Consider the following 15,756-nt stretch of genomic DNA (forward strand, 5'->3'; position numbering starts at 1 on the left):
GACACAATCGCAGCTCACAGCAGCATCGACCTCCCGGGCTCAGGTGATCCTCTCACTTCATCATCCCGAATAGCTACAGGTGCTTGGCACTATGCCTGGCTAACTTTTGTATTTTTTGTAGAGACTGGGTTTCACCAAATTGCCCAGGCTGGTCTCAAACTCCTGAGTTCATGCAATCCACTCATCTCAGCTTACCAGAGTGCCAGGATTATAGGCATGAGCCACCATGCCTGGCCCTATCAATGTCTTTTACCAAAGAGGAAGAGTCATCTTTAATCTGTAGATATAGTTTATAACCAATTCAAGCCATTCATAGTTTTGTTTGAAAACGTGTAATACATGCCCAAAAAGCTAGGCTTTATAAAATTTCTATCCTTCCTATGTATGCTGTCCTAGGTCAAAATAATACACTATGTTGGTTTACCAGTTTGGAAATCAATGCACTAACCTAGGATTTTCAAAACATACAAAGATTTCAAACTATAAGCCTGCCCCAAAAGAGTTATGATTTTTAAGAAAATCTAATACAATCAATTTAATTTTTTTTTTCAGATGAAGCATAAGAGAAAACAAGAGAAACTGAAGATCATCTATATTTGGTTTTAGCAAAGAATCACAAATAAATATTAAAATACACACTCATAAAGTCTATTCCTGACATAAGCTGTCTATAGCCCATCCCACTCCACTCCAATGCAAAGGAAATCAAATTACTCATCAATTACTGGTAATTCATGGGATCAGATCAAAAAAGTGACCTAAGTGGAGATTTATGAATAGCTTATTATCCATATGCCTCTGAACAAAGCCTGTGCGATCTCAGGGATTATATCCCAATATGGACTTTTTCAATCAAAAAGGCCTCTCTCACATCTTTTGTAGGAGGACAGCTTGTAAAGCCTGAAGTGGGGGAAGCAAAGTCACTGACTTAGTAGCAGGCTCTATATCAACATAATCACGGATTTCATGAGTGTGTCCCTGAGGGGGTCCCCTACTCTTCTCAAAAAGTCCCCCACTAAAAATGTTTATTATTCTGACTAGCCTTAAAACAAAAACAAAAACATGTACTCAAGCCGAGTGCAGCGGCTCCTGCCTATAATCCTAGCACTTTGGGAGGCTGAGGCAGGAGGATCTCTTGAGTTCCAGAGTTAAAGACTAGCTTGAGCAACATAGTGAGACCCCGTCTCTACAAAAACTAAAGATTAGCTGGGAATGGTGGTGTGCACCTGTAGTCCCAGCTACCTGGGAGGCTGAGGCAGGAGGAATGCTTGAGCCCAGGAGTTCAAGGCTACAGTGAGCTATGATTGGGCGACTGCACTCCAGCCTGGCTGACAGAGTAAGACCCTATCTCTACAAAAGTTAAAATTTAAATTAAAAAAATGTTTATTCATCCTAAATTATTTTGCTGCCTATGGAAAGTAACTACAGAATATACTGTAAATCTTTTAATGCTAAGAAATTTCTAACATCTTTTCAAGTAAGGGGAAAAGATTACATCATGGTTTATTTTTTCATATGAAATGGGACAATGAGGCAGGTGTGGTGGCTTATGCCTATAATCCCAACACTTTTGGAGGCCCAGGCAGGAGGATTGCTTGAGGCCAGGAGTTCAAGACCGGCCTGAGCAACAAAGTGAGACACCATCTCTATACAAAATTTTACAAAATTAACCTAGCATAGTGGTGTGCACCTGTAGTCCTAGCTACTCAGGAGGCCAAGACCAGAGGATCACCTGAGCCCAGAAATTTGAGGCTGCAGTGAGCTTTGATTATACCACAGCACTCCAGTCTGGGCAACAGAGTGAGACTCAGTTTTTTTTGTTTTTTTTTGTTTTTTTTTTGAGACGGAGTCTCGCTTTGTCGCCCAGGCTGGAGTGCAGTGGCCGGATCTCAGCTCACTGCAAGCTCCGCCTCCCGGGTTTACGCCATTCTCCTGCCTCAGCCTCCCGAGTAGCTGGGACTACAGGCGCCCACCACCTCGCCCGGCTAGTTTTTTTTTTTTTGTATTTTTAGTAGAGACGGGGTTTCACCATATTAGCCAGGATGGTCTCGATCTCCTGACCTCGTGATCCGCCCGTCTCGGCCTCCCAAAGTGCTGGGATTACAGGCTTGAGCCACCGCGCCCGGCCGAGACTCAGTTTTTTTAAAAAAATCGGGACTGGGCATGGTAGCTCACGCCTGTAATCCCACCACTTTGGGAGGCCAAAGCAGGTCAATACTTGATGTCAGGAGTTCAAGACCAGCCTGGCCAACATGGTGAAACCCCATTTCTACCAAAACCAAAAAAAATTAGCCAGGTGTGGTGGTGTGCGCCTGCAGTCCTAGCTACTCGGGAGGCTGAGGCAGGAGACTCACTTGAACCCAGGAAGCAGAGGTTGCAGTGAGCTGAGATCGTTCTGGCCTGGGCAACAGAGCAAGACTCAATCTCAAAAAAATAAATAAATAAATAAATAAATAAAATCAATTTTAAAAACTGGGACAATGTCTGAGGTTTGCTCCATAATAATCCAGGAAGGAGAAGGAGTAGGTGACAACATTCAGTGGCTCTCTTGGCCAGAAACAATTTTGCCTTCCAGGGACACTGCACAATGCCTGGAGATATTTTTAGTAGTCACAACTGGAGATTGGTACTGGCATCTAGTTAGCAGATGCCAGGCATGCTGTCAAAAATCCTGCAACGCACAGAAAGATCCCCACAGCAAAAGATTATCCAGCCTTAAATGACAACAGTATCAAGGTTGAGAAACCCAGAATAAATGCAACAAGAGTGCTACAGCTGAGTGATGAGAAATGAAGGGTGAGGAAATTCAGAATGGGAGGTTCATTAAGCTTGTCGATTTTTTTTTTTTTTCAGACAGAGTCTCGCTCTATCGCCCAGGCCGGAATGCAGTGGTGAGACCTTGGCTCACTGCAACCTCCGCCTCCTGGGTCCAAGCGATTCATCTGCCTAAACCTCCCCAAGTAGCTGGGATTACAGGCATGCGCCACCACACCCAGCTAATTTTGTATTTTTCGTAGAGACAGGGTTTCTCCACGTTGGTCAGGCTGGTCTCTAACTCCTGATCTCAGGTGATCCACCCACCTCAGCCTCCCAAAGTGCTGGGATTACAGGCGTGAGCCACCACACCCAGCACCCGCTTGTCTATTTTATTTGAAAATTTTCACAAGTTTTACCTTTTTATTATTTATTAATTATTACTATTTTTTTGAGACAGAGTCTCACTCTGTCACCCAGACTGGAGTGCAGTTCAGTGGCGCAATCATAGCTTGCTGCAACCTCCGCTTCCTGGGTTTGAGCAATTCTCCTGCCTCAGTCTCCCAAGCAGCTGGGGCTACAAGCAGGCGCCACCATGCCCATCTGAATTTTTTGTATTTTTAGTAGAGATGGGGTTTCGCCATGTTGGCCAGGCTGGTCTCAAACTCCTGACCTCAGATGATCCACCACCTCCTCCTCCCAAAGTGCTGGGATTACAGGCGTAAGCCAGTGTGCCCGGCCAGTTTTTGCCTTTTTATTACTTTTTAATTTGAAAAAAACTTTTTGGCCGGGATTACCGGCGTGAGCCACCACGCCTGGGCTAATTTTTATATTTTTAGTAGAGATGGGGTTTCACCATGTCAGCCAGGATGGTCTCCAACTCCTGGCCTCAAGTGATCTGCCCGCCTTGGCCTCCCAAAATGCTGGGATTACAGGCAATTAGCCGCTGCACCTGCCCTACTGCTTTTTTAAAAAGTCACATCACAAAACCCACATTTGCTTGCCAGCTTGGAGTACAACGAATGATTAAGAAAGGCTGTGATTCAAATACACCAGGATGATCTAAACTAAAAATGCAACATCTCCTTCAGTTAGTGTCCTGGACCCAATAAGCCAGAACAAAATGTTCCTAACAATAAGAGCATGGGATGTACAACAGGGGTCCGAAACATATTCAGACTATTTTGTTACATCAAGTAGTTTCTTTTTGACTAGTAGTCTGTCAGGACTACAAATAAAACATCTAAATATAGTCTCAAACTACTTGGGGAAAACCACAAACCCACTCCTGATCTGCTCCTATTAGAATAGGAACACACTTCTAAAACCTGTGGATTAACTACAAAGGGGCTTTATAGAAATTTGCTATAAAATATGGTGTTAATACATAAATATTAAGCAACTCCATTCTTCTCTGCCTCACTTCCCCATCTAACCTTATTGCTGTCTCTGATTGCTCTATCCTCAATAATAAATATTAATGTGTTCTTATATCCTTGGGAAACCAATGACCTTCCACTTCTTTCATTCAACATATCCAAATGCTCCTATTTATCATTCAGAATGAGTTGCCTCTGTGAAAAACACCAGAGACAGGGACAAGAAAGAATAGGACCATTTTACCACATCAGAACAAGAGACTGAAGCATACTTGTTTTGTCAATCAGGCTCTGAGCCTGCTCTTCCATCCATTTCTGATAATAGTCTTTCACATTCTCTTTGTGTTTCCTTCCACTGCAGTGTGTCTTTCTCACAGATGGCTGTAAAATAAAAAGATCATATCAGACATAGAAACAAATGTCCAACACTAAAAATTTAATAAAGTTTTGCCTTTATATAAGTAACGTGTCTAGTATCAGCAGCATTAGCTGGCTGCTACAGTATTACTTAAAAACATTATCCAGCAACATACTGTGGTAATTTTTTTACTATATTATCTAGACCAGAGGTCAGCAAACTATGCCCCATTGGCCAGCCACTGGCTTTTGTGTTTAAAAAAAAAAAAAAAAAGTATTGGAACACAACCACATTTATCTCTATCTACCTTTTTTTTTTTTTGAACAGGGTCCTGCTCTGTTGCCCAGGATGGAATGCAATAGCACGATCTCAGCTCACTGCTGCCTCAACCATCCGGGCTCAAGCAATCATCCCACCTCAGCCTCCTGAGTTGCTGGGACTAGAGACACGAGCCACTATGACCAGCCAACTTTTAAATTTTTTGTAGAGATGACGTCTCACAATGTTGCCCAGGCTGGTCTCAAACCCCTAGGCTCAAGTGATCCTCTCACCTTGGCCTTCCAAAGTGCTGTGATATTACAGGTGTGAGCCACAGAGCCCAGCACATTTATTTATATATTGGCTACACCTTCTCTCTACAAGGGAAAGTTGAGTAACTGCAGCAAAGGTGGTGGTCCCAGCTGCTTGGGAAGCTACGATGGGAAGGACGTTTGAGCGTAGGAGATCAAGGCTACAGTGAGCCAAGATCACTCCACTATATTCCAGCCTGGGTGACAAAGCAAAATCCTATCTCAAAAAAAAAAAAAATTGTTCCTGGCTGGGCACAGTGGCTCCAGCCTATAATCCCAGCACTTTGGGAGGCCGACGCGGGTGGATCACGAGGTAAGATTGAGACCATCCTGGCTAACATGGTGAAACCCCGTTTCTACTACAAATACAAAAAATTAGCCAGGCATGGTGGCAGGTGCCTGTAGTCCCAGCTACTCAGGAGGCTGAGGCAGGAGAATGGCATGAACCCAGGAGGCAGAGCGTGTAGTGAGTCAAGATTGTGCCATTGCACTCCAACCTGGGAGACACAGAGAGACTCTGTCTCAAAAAAAAAAAAAAAAAAAAAAAATTGTTCCTTGTCCTCCCAACCACTGCTTACATTAACACAACAATGATGCCTTAAGCCTAATAACAAAATCATGACTAGCAGCCAGTCGCAGTGGCTCACACCTATAATCCCAGCACTTTGGGAGGCCAAAGTGAGCGGATCACCTGATGTCAGGAGTTCAAGACCACCCTGGCCAACAAGGTGAAACCCTGTCTCTACTGAAAATACAAAAATTAGGCCGGGCGCGGTGGCTCAAGCCTGTAATCCCAGCACTTTGGGAGGCCGAGACGGGCGGATCACAAGGTCAGGAGATCGAGACCATCCTGGCTAACCCGGTGAAACCCCGTCTCTACTAAAAAATACAAAAAACTAGCCGGGCGAGGTGGCGGGCCCCTGTAGTCCCAGCTACTCCGGAGGCTGAGGCAGGAGAATGGCATGAACCCGGGAGGCGGAGCTTGCAGTGAGCTGAAATCCGGCCACTGCACTCCAGCCTGGGTGACAGAGCGAGACTCCGTCTCAAAAAAAAAAAAAAAAAAAAAGAAAATACAAAAATTAGCTGGGTATGATTGCACGCGCCTGTAATCCCAGCCACTCGGGAGGCTGAGGCAGGAGAATCACTTGAATCTTGGAGGTGGAGGTTGCAGGGAACTGAGATCATGCTACTGCACTCCAGAATGGGCAACACAGTGAGATTCCATCTCAAAAAAAAAAACAAAAAAACTCATAACTAAAAATCAACCAAAGTCCAAAAGTTACAGCACTGAATGTTTTTACACATTTCTTTCTTTTATTTGGGGTTTTTTTTTTTTGAGATGGAGTCTTACTCTGTCACCCAGGCTGGAGTGCAGTGGCGAGATCTCGGCTTACTGCAACCTCTGCCTCTCAGGTTCAAGCGATTCTCCTGCCTCAGCCTCCCAAGTATCTGGGATGATAGGCGTGTGCCACCACACCCAGGTAATTTTTTTTGTATTTTTGGTAGAGATGGGGTTTCACTACAATAGCCAGGCTGGTCTTGAACTCCTGATCTCGTGATCCGCCCACCTTGGCCTCCCAGTGCTGGGATTACAGGCGTAAGCCACCATGCCCGGCTGTTTTTACACATTTCTAAGTCCACTATAGGGATCTGTAAAATCAATCACCATAGAAATGTTCTATTTTTGCAAGACATCATTTTAGAAGGAACAAGCGTTCATGACATTTCTCATGAAAAGACATTTTTAATATAAAGAAATACTTTTCAGTTCTCTGAATTCTGGCATTAGCAAGAAAGTGAATAATAGGTATATGAAACTATAATGCCAAAAAAGGGCAGAAAGGCACAGCCCCCTCATTCACAATTTCAGAAAATTATCTCTAGCGGGTTTTACCTAGAGAGGGGGTAAAAAAAGGACTGGGGATCTATAAGCAAGAACCGACTAGCTATTAAAAATACCAATTTATCAGAGCATTCTACTCCAGGACAATGTATGAAAATACACAGAACTTGGCCAGGCACAGTGACTCACTCCCAGCACTTTGGGAGGCCAAGGTGGGACTGTTTCTTCATGGCGAAACCCCGTCTCTACTAAAAATACAAAAACTAGCCGAGTGTGGTGGTGCAGGCCTGTAATCCCAGCTACTCGAGAGGCTGAGACAGGAGAACTGCTTTAACCCGGGATGCGGAGGCTGCAGTGAAACAAGGTCATGCCATTACACTCCAGCCCGGGAAATAAAACAATACTCCATCTCAAAAAAAAAAGATAATATACAGAACTATAACAACGTCTTCAAGAGGAACCACCCAACTTAAATGTTCCACATCTCTATTAATGCTGTACTACATCTGACCACATTAGAAAGAATTCCAAATAAAGTGACAATAGAAAAATCACTGGCCAGTTTCTTCCAGCTACTATTCAAGATAATCAAGAGTTATAATTTAGACCAGTCTGGGAAACACAGCGAGGCCTCAGCTGTAAAAAGAATTATGATTTAATCAGATTTCTACAGAGGCAGCAAAGCATAGAGCTGCAGTGTTCAGGGCATGGTTCACAGACATCTAAGGGTCTCTGAGACTCTTTCACAAGGTCTGCAAGTTCAAAGTGTTTTCATAATACTACTAAGCCATTACTTTCCTTTTTCACTGTATTGACATTTTCACTGATGATGCCAAATTCCTGGTACTTCAGAACGAATCAAGGCAATGGCACCCGACTGTATTAGTGATCACTGTATTCTTCAATGTATGTACTCATAGGGGAAAAAAAAAGCTAGTTTCACTGAGTGAAATTAATGAAGCAACAAAATTATTAATTTTTATTAAATCTCAACCCTTAAGTTCAAGTCTTTTTAATATTCTCAGTGACAAAATGGGAAAAATAGACAAAGCACTTATGTTGCATGCCAAAATATGATGCCCTTTCAAGGAAAAGCAGGCATGTAATTGTTCAAATTATGAGCTCTACTAGCTGCCTCTCTTGAAGTCCTGGGCTCAAGCAATCCTCCTTCCTCGGCCTCCCGAAGTGCTGAAATTACAGGCATGAGCCACCATATCCAGCCCAGCTGCCTTTTTGATGGAACACCATTTTTATTTGAGAGTGACAGACACAAACCGTATATTCAGACTTCTCAAAAATGAATGGAGTGAGCCTGTCACTTCAAACAGAGCAATGGAAAGTATTGCCAGTGATAGAATTTGAGCTATTAAGCAAAAATCAGAATTTTGGAAAATCTTATCTGCCACCATAAGCTTGACAGCTTCCCAATATTTAAAGATGGTTCTGATTAGATTGTGACATTAATTAATGTGGGTTTTCATTACATAATCAAATGTGTCTACATTTGAAGCCTGGCACTAACTCAAGTCAATCAACTTTTCCAAATAACCAATGCACATTACAAAATCATGCAAGGCAAAGATCCACTCAAGTGCTCTTTAGACCACTAAATTGTTTTTTAAGAGGCGGGGTTAGCTGGGCATGGTGGCTCATGCCTGTAATCCCAGCACTTTGGGAGGCCAAGGCAGACAGATCACCTGAGGTCGGGAGTTTGAGACCAGCCTGACCAACATGGAGAAACTCCGTCTCTACTAAATATTCAAAATTAGCCGGGCGTGGTGGCCCATGGCTGTAGTCCCACCTACTCGGAGGCTAAGGCAGGAAAATCACTTAAACCCGGGAGGTGTAGGTTGCAGTGAGCCGAGACAGCGCCACTGCACTCAAGCCTGGGCAACAAGAGCAAAACTCCGTCTCAAAAAAAAAAAAAAAAAAAAAAAAAAAGTACTAACAAAACATTCTACTTTAACTGCTGTATTATTTGATAAGCAGTTTTTTTTGTTTTGTTGTCCAGGCTGGAGTGCAGTGCCTGATCATGCCTCACTGCAGCCTCAAGCGATTCTCTCACCTCATCCTCTTGCGTAGCTGGGACTACAGGCACACCACCGTGCCTGCCTTGTTAAGCGGTTTTTAATCAAAGTTACTCTAGGGTGGGAAATAACCTCCAACTATTTTCTACAAGCAGTAGACCTTAAACCTCAGCAGGTGGGAAAGCACAACTTGCATCTTTAAAAAAACACAAAACTCATTTAATTATTACACATAAGGCTTTTTGAAAGTATGGATACGCCACTTACAGAGTCATGGGTGAGGTATGTATCGCAGTAGTCACAATAAAACCTGAAAAGAGGTGAAAGAAAGAAAAAAAGAGATGACAACCAGCTAGATGCCCATCCATGGAAGCGCTGTTCATGGAAGATAAAAACCAAGAAACAAACAAAAAGCCCGACCTCCTCACGACTCAAAAGCGTCAAAGCGTCGACATATAAACCAGGCTTTTTTTGTTGCCTTAAGCGGGATCCATCTCCACTCTAAGAAGGGGTGTCTAGCGCTCTCCATCTCCCTATCTCCGTCCACCTGTCCCAGATACTCTGCCATCCCACGAGGTTTCAGAAACCAGAACCCGCTCTCTGCTCCTGCATAGGGGCCACAACTAGTGACTACGATCACCCTCAGATTTCGGGGCCCCACTCACTTGGGCATGTTGCTCTGCCGGCCGTTGGCCACTCCGTTACGTGACGCCCGGAAATGACGCGCACAGTCAGCGACGACACCGCGGAACCCCACGAGACTAGCGAGAAGACCCGAAGCCCTCGCCACCAGCAGCCGAGCGAGGGGCGGGGCTTTTCCATTTCTTCCTTTCATCTAATAGGATGGCGGGAAGGGGGAGTACTACGGGTCGCTACGAGGTTCAACCCAAGCTCTTTTAATCTTGTTTCTCGATGCTTCCGGAAGAGCGTATTTAATCTTTTTGTAAATATCTAATGATTCTCTGCAAAGCGCATGGGGCTGCTATAAATGCTGAAAAAACAGCAGTGAACAAAACGGATAAAAATTCTTGCCCTCGTGGAGTTGAGATTCTAGTGAAACAAGACACATATTAAAACCAACAGGAGCCGGCGCCGTGGCTAGCGCCTGGAATCTCAGGTACTCGGGAGGCTGAGGCGGGAGGATCACGTGAGCCCAGGAGTTGGAGACCAGCCCTGGGCAACATAGCGAAACTTGTCTCTACAGAAAATTTTAAAACTAGCCGGACGTTGGCCCGACGCGGTGGGTCACGCCTGTAATCCCAGCACTTTGGGAGGCCGAGGCGGGCGGATCGCCTGAGGTCAGGAGTTCGAGACCCGCCCGGCCAACCTGGTGAAACCCCGTCTCTACTAAAAATACAAAAATTAGCTGGGCGTGGTGGCGGGCGCCTCTAATCCCAGCTACTCGGGAGGCTGAGGCAGGAGAATGGCTTGAAGCCGGGAGGCGGAGGTTGCAGTGAGCCGAGATCGCGCCATTGCACTCCAACCTGGGCGACAGAGCAAGACTCCGTATCAAAAAAAAAGAATTCGCTGGAGGTGGTAGCGCGCGCCTGTGGTCCCAGCTACTCGGGGGACTGAGATGGGAGGATCGCTTGAACCCAGGAGGTCGTGGCTATAGTGAGTCGTGATCGCGCCACTGCACTCCAGGCTGGGTGACAGAGTGGTACCCTGTCTCAAAAAAATAGTAAATATTTATAGTAGTCGGTTAGGTGGAGCAAAGTGAAGGGGGGAAGAGGGGAGTCCAACTTTACAGATGATAGAGAAAGGTTATCTCTTGCCTTTTTAAAATTTTTTGGTTTTGTTTTGTTTTGTTTTTTGAGACGGAGTCTCGCTCTGTCGCCCAGGCTGGAGTGCAGTGGTGCTATCTCGGTTAACTGCAAGCTCCACCTCCCGGGTTCAGGCCATTCTCCTGCTTCAGCCTCTCGAGTAGCTGGAACTACAGGCGCCCGCTACCACGCCCGGCTAATTTTTTGTATTTTTAGTAGAGACGGGGTTTCATCGTGTTAACCACGGTGGTCTTGAAGAACTCCTGACCTCAAGTAATCTGCCCGCCTCTGCCTCCCAAAGTGCTGGGATGACAGGCGTGAGCCACCGCGCCTGGCAGGTAATAATTCTTGTAGGGTTCAAGGAAGAATTACATGTGAAGATCCTTGTAAGTGTTTAATACAATGTACACACTAACCCCTCCACAAAAGGTAATTATTAAATAGGAAGAAATTGATAGAAGTAACTTTTGTAGAAGAAGTAACTTCTACCCTATGTTCTCTGATGGTAGAATTGCAACCAAATAATAATAATAATTGCTAGTTTATTTGAATGTTTACTATGTCATAGGTTCTTTAAACGCATTGATTTACTTAATCCATTCAACAACCCTATTTCGGATGAGGAAACTGACTTTTAGAAATAATAAGTACCACAAAGATTACTTCCTGGTCCTAAGAGGAAAGTTAATTGTGTAATGAAGTTATCAGGCTCTTACCACCCTAATACCGTGGTAAATCTTAACATAATTAGTGGCAGAACAACCACATATTACATGTCTCCTGCTGGGATGACAACATTAAGTGGATACCATCTACTATGACATATTCTTTTTTTTTTTTTTTTTTTTTTTGAGAGAGGGTTTCACCCTGTTGCCCAGGCTGAAATGCAGTGGTTCCATCACAGCTCACTTCAGCCTCAGCCTCCCGGGATCAAGCAATCCTCCCTCTTCAGCCTTCCAAGTAGCTGGGACTACAGGCACATGCCACCATACCCTTGTTAATTTTTTTAATTTTTTGCAGAAAAAGGGTCTCAAACTCCTGACTTCAAGAAATTTTCCCACCTCAGCATCCCAAAGTTCTGGAATCGCATGTGTAAGCCTCTATACCCAACAACTATGACGTATTATAAAGATGTTAAGTACCCACAAAAATTAAAAATATTTTTAAAAAAATGTTTAACTTAGATCTAACCAAGTTAACAGGATAGGCTATAGGATCAGCTAAAGGAAAGCAAAAGGCAGCAAACAAATTCTGGCAGTAGGACAACTGGCCTCTTTCCTTCACCAATTTAGGAAAAGGTATTTTTCTAGATTTAAATATTAAGAGACATAACAACAGGCCGGGCGCCGTGGCTCAAGCCTGTAATCCCAGCACTTTGGGAGGCCGAGACGGGCGGATCAGGAGGTCAGGAGATCGAGACCATCCTGGCTAACATGGTGAAACCCCGTCTCTACTAAAAAATACAAAAAACTAGCCGGGCGAGGTGGCGGGCGCCTGTAGTCCCAACTACTCCGGAGGCTGAGGCAGGAGAATGGCGGGAACCCGGGAGGCGGAGCTTGCAGTGAGCTGAGATCCGGCCACAGCACTCCAGCCTGGGCGACAGAGCGAGACTCTGTCTCAAAAAAAAAAAAAAAAAAAAAAGAGACATAACAACAGATGTAGTGTATTATCTAGATCTAGATCCTAGTTTCGACAAACCAGCTATAAAGGACATTTTGCAGAAAATGCCTGGGTCTTGATATTGCAGTTCCAGAAACCCACCTTTGTCCAGGTACCTTCAGTTGATTTTCCTCAAGGGAATGAATTCATCAGTTATGTTGTTTATTTTGTTTTGGTTTTCGGTTTCTTCTGAGACACATTCTCACTCTGTCACCCAGGCTGGAGTGCAGTGGCACTATCTCAGCTCACTGCAACCTCCGCTTCCCGGGTTCAAGAGATTCTTTTGCCTCAGCCTCCCGAGTAGCTGGGATTACAGGTGTGCGCCACCACGCCTAGCTCATTTTTTTGTTTTCTTTTGTTTTGTTTGTTTTGAGACAGAGTCTTGGTCTGTCGCCCAGGCTGGAGTGCAGTGGCCGGATCTCAGCTCACTGCAAGCTCCACCTCCTGGGTTTACGCCATTCTCCTGCCTCAGCCTCCCGAGTAGCTGGGACTACAGGCGCCTGCCACCTCGTCCGGCTAGTTTTTTGTATTTTTTAGTAGAGACAGGGTTTCACCGGGTTAGCCAGGATGGTCTCAATCTCCTGACCTCGTGATCCGCCCGTCTCGGCCTCCCAAAGTGCTGGGATTACAGGCTTGAGCCACCGCGCCCGGCCTAATTTTTTTGTATTTTTAGTAGAGACAGGATTTTACCACATTGGCCAGGTTGGTCTCGAACTCCTGACCTCAAATGCTCTGCCAGCCTCAGCTTCCCAAAGTGCTGAGATTACAGGCATGAGCCACCATGTTCAGCCCATCAATTATGTTTTGATTTCTTTCTGATTTCCCTCTGTGCTGACCCTAGCCTTTTTTGCTTCCAAGTCTATTCTTCACTTTTCCCCTGCTCTTTTCAAAATGGCAGTGGAAGCCAGGTGCAGTAGCTCATACCCGTAATCCCAGCTACTCAGGAGGCTGAGGTAGAAGGATCATTTGAGCCCAGAAGTTGGAAGCTACAGTGAGCTATGGTCTGGTCACTGCACTCCAGCCTGGGTAATGGGGCGAGACTCCATCTCTATTTAAAAAAAAAAAGGTCGGGTGTGGTGGCACACACGCCTGTAATGCCAACACTTTGGGAGGCTGAGGCGAGCAGATCACAAAGTCAAGAGATCAAGACCATCCTGGCCAACATGGTGAAACCTAATTTCTACTAAAAATACAAAAATTAGCTGGGCATGGTGGTGTGCACCTGTAGTCCCAGCTACTCGGGAGGCTGAAGCAGGAGAATGGCTTGAACCTAGGAGGTGGAGGTTCCAGTGAGCCGAGATCACACCACTGCACTCCAGCCTGGCGACAGAGCGAGACTTTGACTCAAATAATAATAATAAAAAAAAGTCCGTGGCGGACTGACTCCATGAAGGCTGCATGGGCTGGACTTCTATACTGGTTGACTTCCAAGCTGAATTGCTGGGCTCCATCAACTGGAGGCATTTTCTGGAGACTGGAGAGATCAAGGAAAAAGTCAGGGTATCTTCTACTGTGACACCACCTCCAAGCCAGAGTATCCATCCTCTCCCTACCCCTCAGCATCAGGGTGTCTCCTATAACCTACTTGGGTCTAACTTGCAGTTGGTCCTAGACCCTGAGCTCTGGTAGCACAGTGTTGTCCTTCTGTCCCTCCAGTATAAGGGTGGCAGTAGCTTCTTGCTGTCACTCATCTCTGTCTGGGCTATTTGACTATTCTCTGTTTGGCTTTTTGTCTCTGCCAATACCTGTATAAACCATTTATCTGGATTAAGTTCCCTGGGTTTTAAAGACTTAGAATGGTTTTCCAGGTTGGACCTTGACATATAGGTATATATACATATATATATATGTGTGTGTATATATATGCTCAGAGTGACCTTATCTCCAAGTTCCAAGGGGTATCTCCATCATGTCCTGACCATGGGCCCTGTTATCTTGTAAAGCAGTGCTTTTCACACTTTTTCTCTGAATGTTCCAGGCAACTGAGAGAGTTCATTTGTCACCCTCATTCCTCTAGGTCTGTAGCCAAAATCCCAAGTGCCTACCTGAGCTTGAAATGCCCTTGAACTCTTGTGCACTTGTGTGGTGTCTTAAAAACTCACAATGTTAGTAATCTACTTCATAACACATCTATGTTGGTCTTAAGGTATTTTACATATAAAATTTTTTTACTTATATTTGAATAGGTAGTATATACACGGTAGAAAATTAGAAAACCACAAAAATATTTCCCAGCCACATCCTTGTTCCCAGTTTCCTTTCTTTTTCTTTATTTCTTTCTTTTTTTTTTTTTTTTTGAAACAGAGTCTCGCTGTCTCCCAGGCTAGAGTGCAGCGGCGCGATCTCGGCTCACTGCAAGCTCCACCTCCTGGGTTCACGCCATTCTCCTGCCTCAGCCTCCTGAGTAGCTGCGACTACAGACGCCCGCCACCACGCCCGGTTATTTATTTATTTATTTATTTATTTTGTATTTTTAGTAGAGACAGGGTTTCACCATGTTAGCCAGGATGGTCTCGATCCGGACCTCGTGATCCGCCCGCCTTGGCCTCCCAAAGTGCTGGGATTACAGGTGTGAGCCACCGTGCCCGGCCTTATTTTTTTTATTTTTATCTTTTATTTTTTTAAGACGGAGTCTCACTCTGTCTCCCAGGCTGGAGTGCAGTGGCGCCATCTCGGCTCACTGCAAGCTCCGCCTACCGGGTTCATGCCATTCTCCTGCCTCAGCCTCCCGAGTAGCTGGGACTACAGGCGCCCGCTACCACGCCCGGCTAATTTTTTGTGTTTTTAGTAGAGACGGGGTTTCACCGTGTTAGCCAGGATGGTCTCGATCTCCTGACCTCATGATTCGCCCGCCTTGGCCTCCCAAAGTGCTGGGATTACAGGCGTGAGCCACCGCGGCCTGCCTCTTTTTTGTTTTGTTTTTTTTTAAGAGAGACGGAGTCTCACTCTGTAGCCCAGGCTGGAGTGCAGTGGTGCGCTCTTGGACCACTGCAACCTCCGCCTCCCGGGTTCAAGTGATTCTCCTGCCTCAGCCTCCCCAGTAGCTGGTACTACAGGTATGCACTGCCACGCCCAGCTAATTTTTCTATTTTTGGTAGAGATGGGGTATTTCACCATGTTGGACTGGTCTTGAACTCCTGGCCTCAAGTGATCTACCTGCCTTGGCCTCCTAAAGTGCTGGAATTACAGACGTAAGCCACTGCACCCAGCCCTTTGTTCCCAGTTTCTTACATATCTTTCCAGAAAAAGATTATCCATATGCGAACAAAAATATGTTTCCTGGTTCTATTATACAGATACATAGTATTTCGTTGTGTAGATGTACCTCCATATATTAATCAGTCCTTTATTGATGAGTGCTTAAATTGTTTCCTGTCTCTTTCTAATTCAGTGATGCTGCAGTA

The 15,756-nt window shown here is 45.1% G+C and overlaps 1 protein-coding gene and 2 long non-coding RNA genes across 3 annotated transcripts in view; 1 reads left to right on the plus strand and 2 right to left on the minus strand.

Moving 5' to 3' along the window:
• LOC114677624 (uncharacterized) overlaps nucleotides 1-632 on the plus strand; it is a 19,366-nt gene extending 18,734 nt beyond the window's left edge. The window contains exon 3 of the long non-coding RNA XR_003728998.2: nucleotides 553-632. This is a non-coding gene — a long non-coding RNA (uncharacterized LOC114677624). The remainder of the gene's footprint in view (nucleotides 1-552) is intronic.
• The window catches only part of LOC144340419 (uncharacterized), a 4,067-nt gene extending 406 nt beyond the window's left edge, over nucleotides 1-3,661 (minus strand). Inside the window, exons 1-2 of the long non-coding RNA XR_013416526.1 lie at nucleotides 3,309-3,661; nucleotides 1,243-1,936 (exon numbers count right to left, since the gene is read on the minus strand). This is a non-coding gene — a long non-coding RNA (uncharacterized LOC144340419). The remainder of the gene's footprint in view (nucleotides 1-1,242; nucleotides 1,937-3,308) is intronic.
• SNRPC (small nuclear ribonucleoprotein polypeptide C) overlaps nucleotides 1-9,644 on the minus strand; it is a 15,916-nt gene extending 6,272 nt beyond the window's left edge. The window contains exons 1-3 of the mRNA XM_001111611.5: nucleotides 9,596-9,644; nucleotides 9,198-9,240; nucleotides 4,406-4,514 (exon numbers count right to left, since the gene is read on the minus strand). Coding sequence (XP_001111611.4) covers nucleotides 4,406-4,514; nucleotides 9,198-9,240; nucleotides 9,596-9,603 — 160 coding nt within the window. The 5' untranslated portion in view covers nucleotides 9,604-9,644. The remainder of the gene's footprint in view (nucleotides 1-4,405; nucleotides 4,515-9,197; nucleotides 9,241-9,595) is intronic.
• Between the last annotated feature and the right edge of the window lie 6,112 nt (nucleotides 9,645-15,756).

The sequence above is a fragment of the Macaca mulatta genome, chromosome 4 (assembly GCF_049350105.2).
Source record: "Macaca mulatta isolate MMU2019108-1 chromosome 4, T2T-MMU8v2.0, whole genome shotgun sequence".
Taxonomy (NCBI): domain Eukaryota; kingdom Metazoa; phylum Chordata; class Mammalia; order Primates; family Cercopithecidae; genus Macaca; species Macaca mulatta.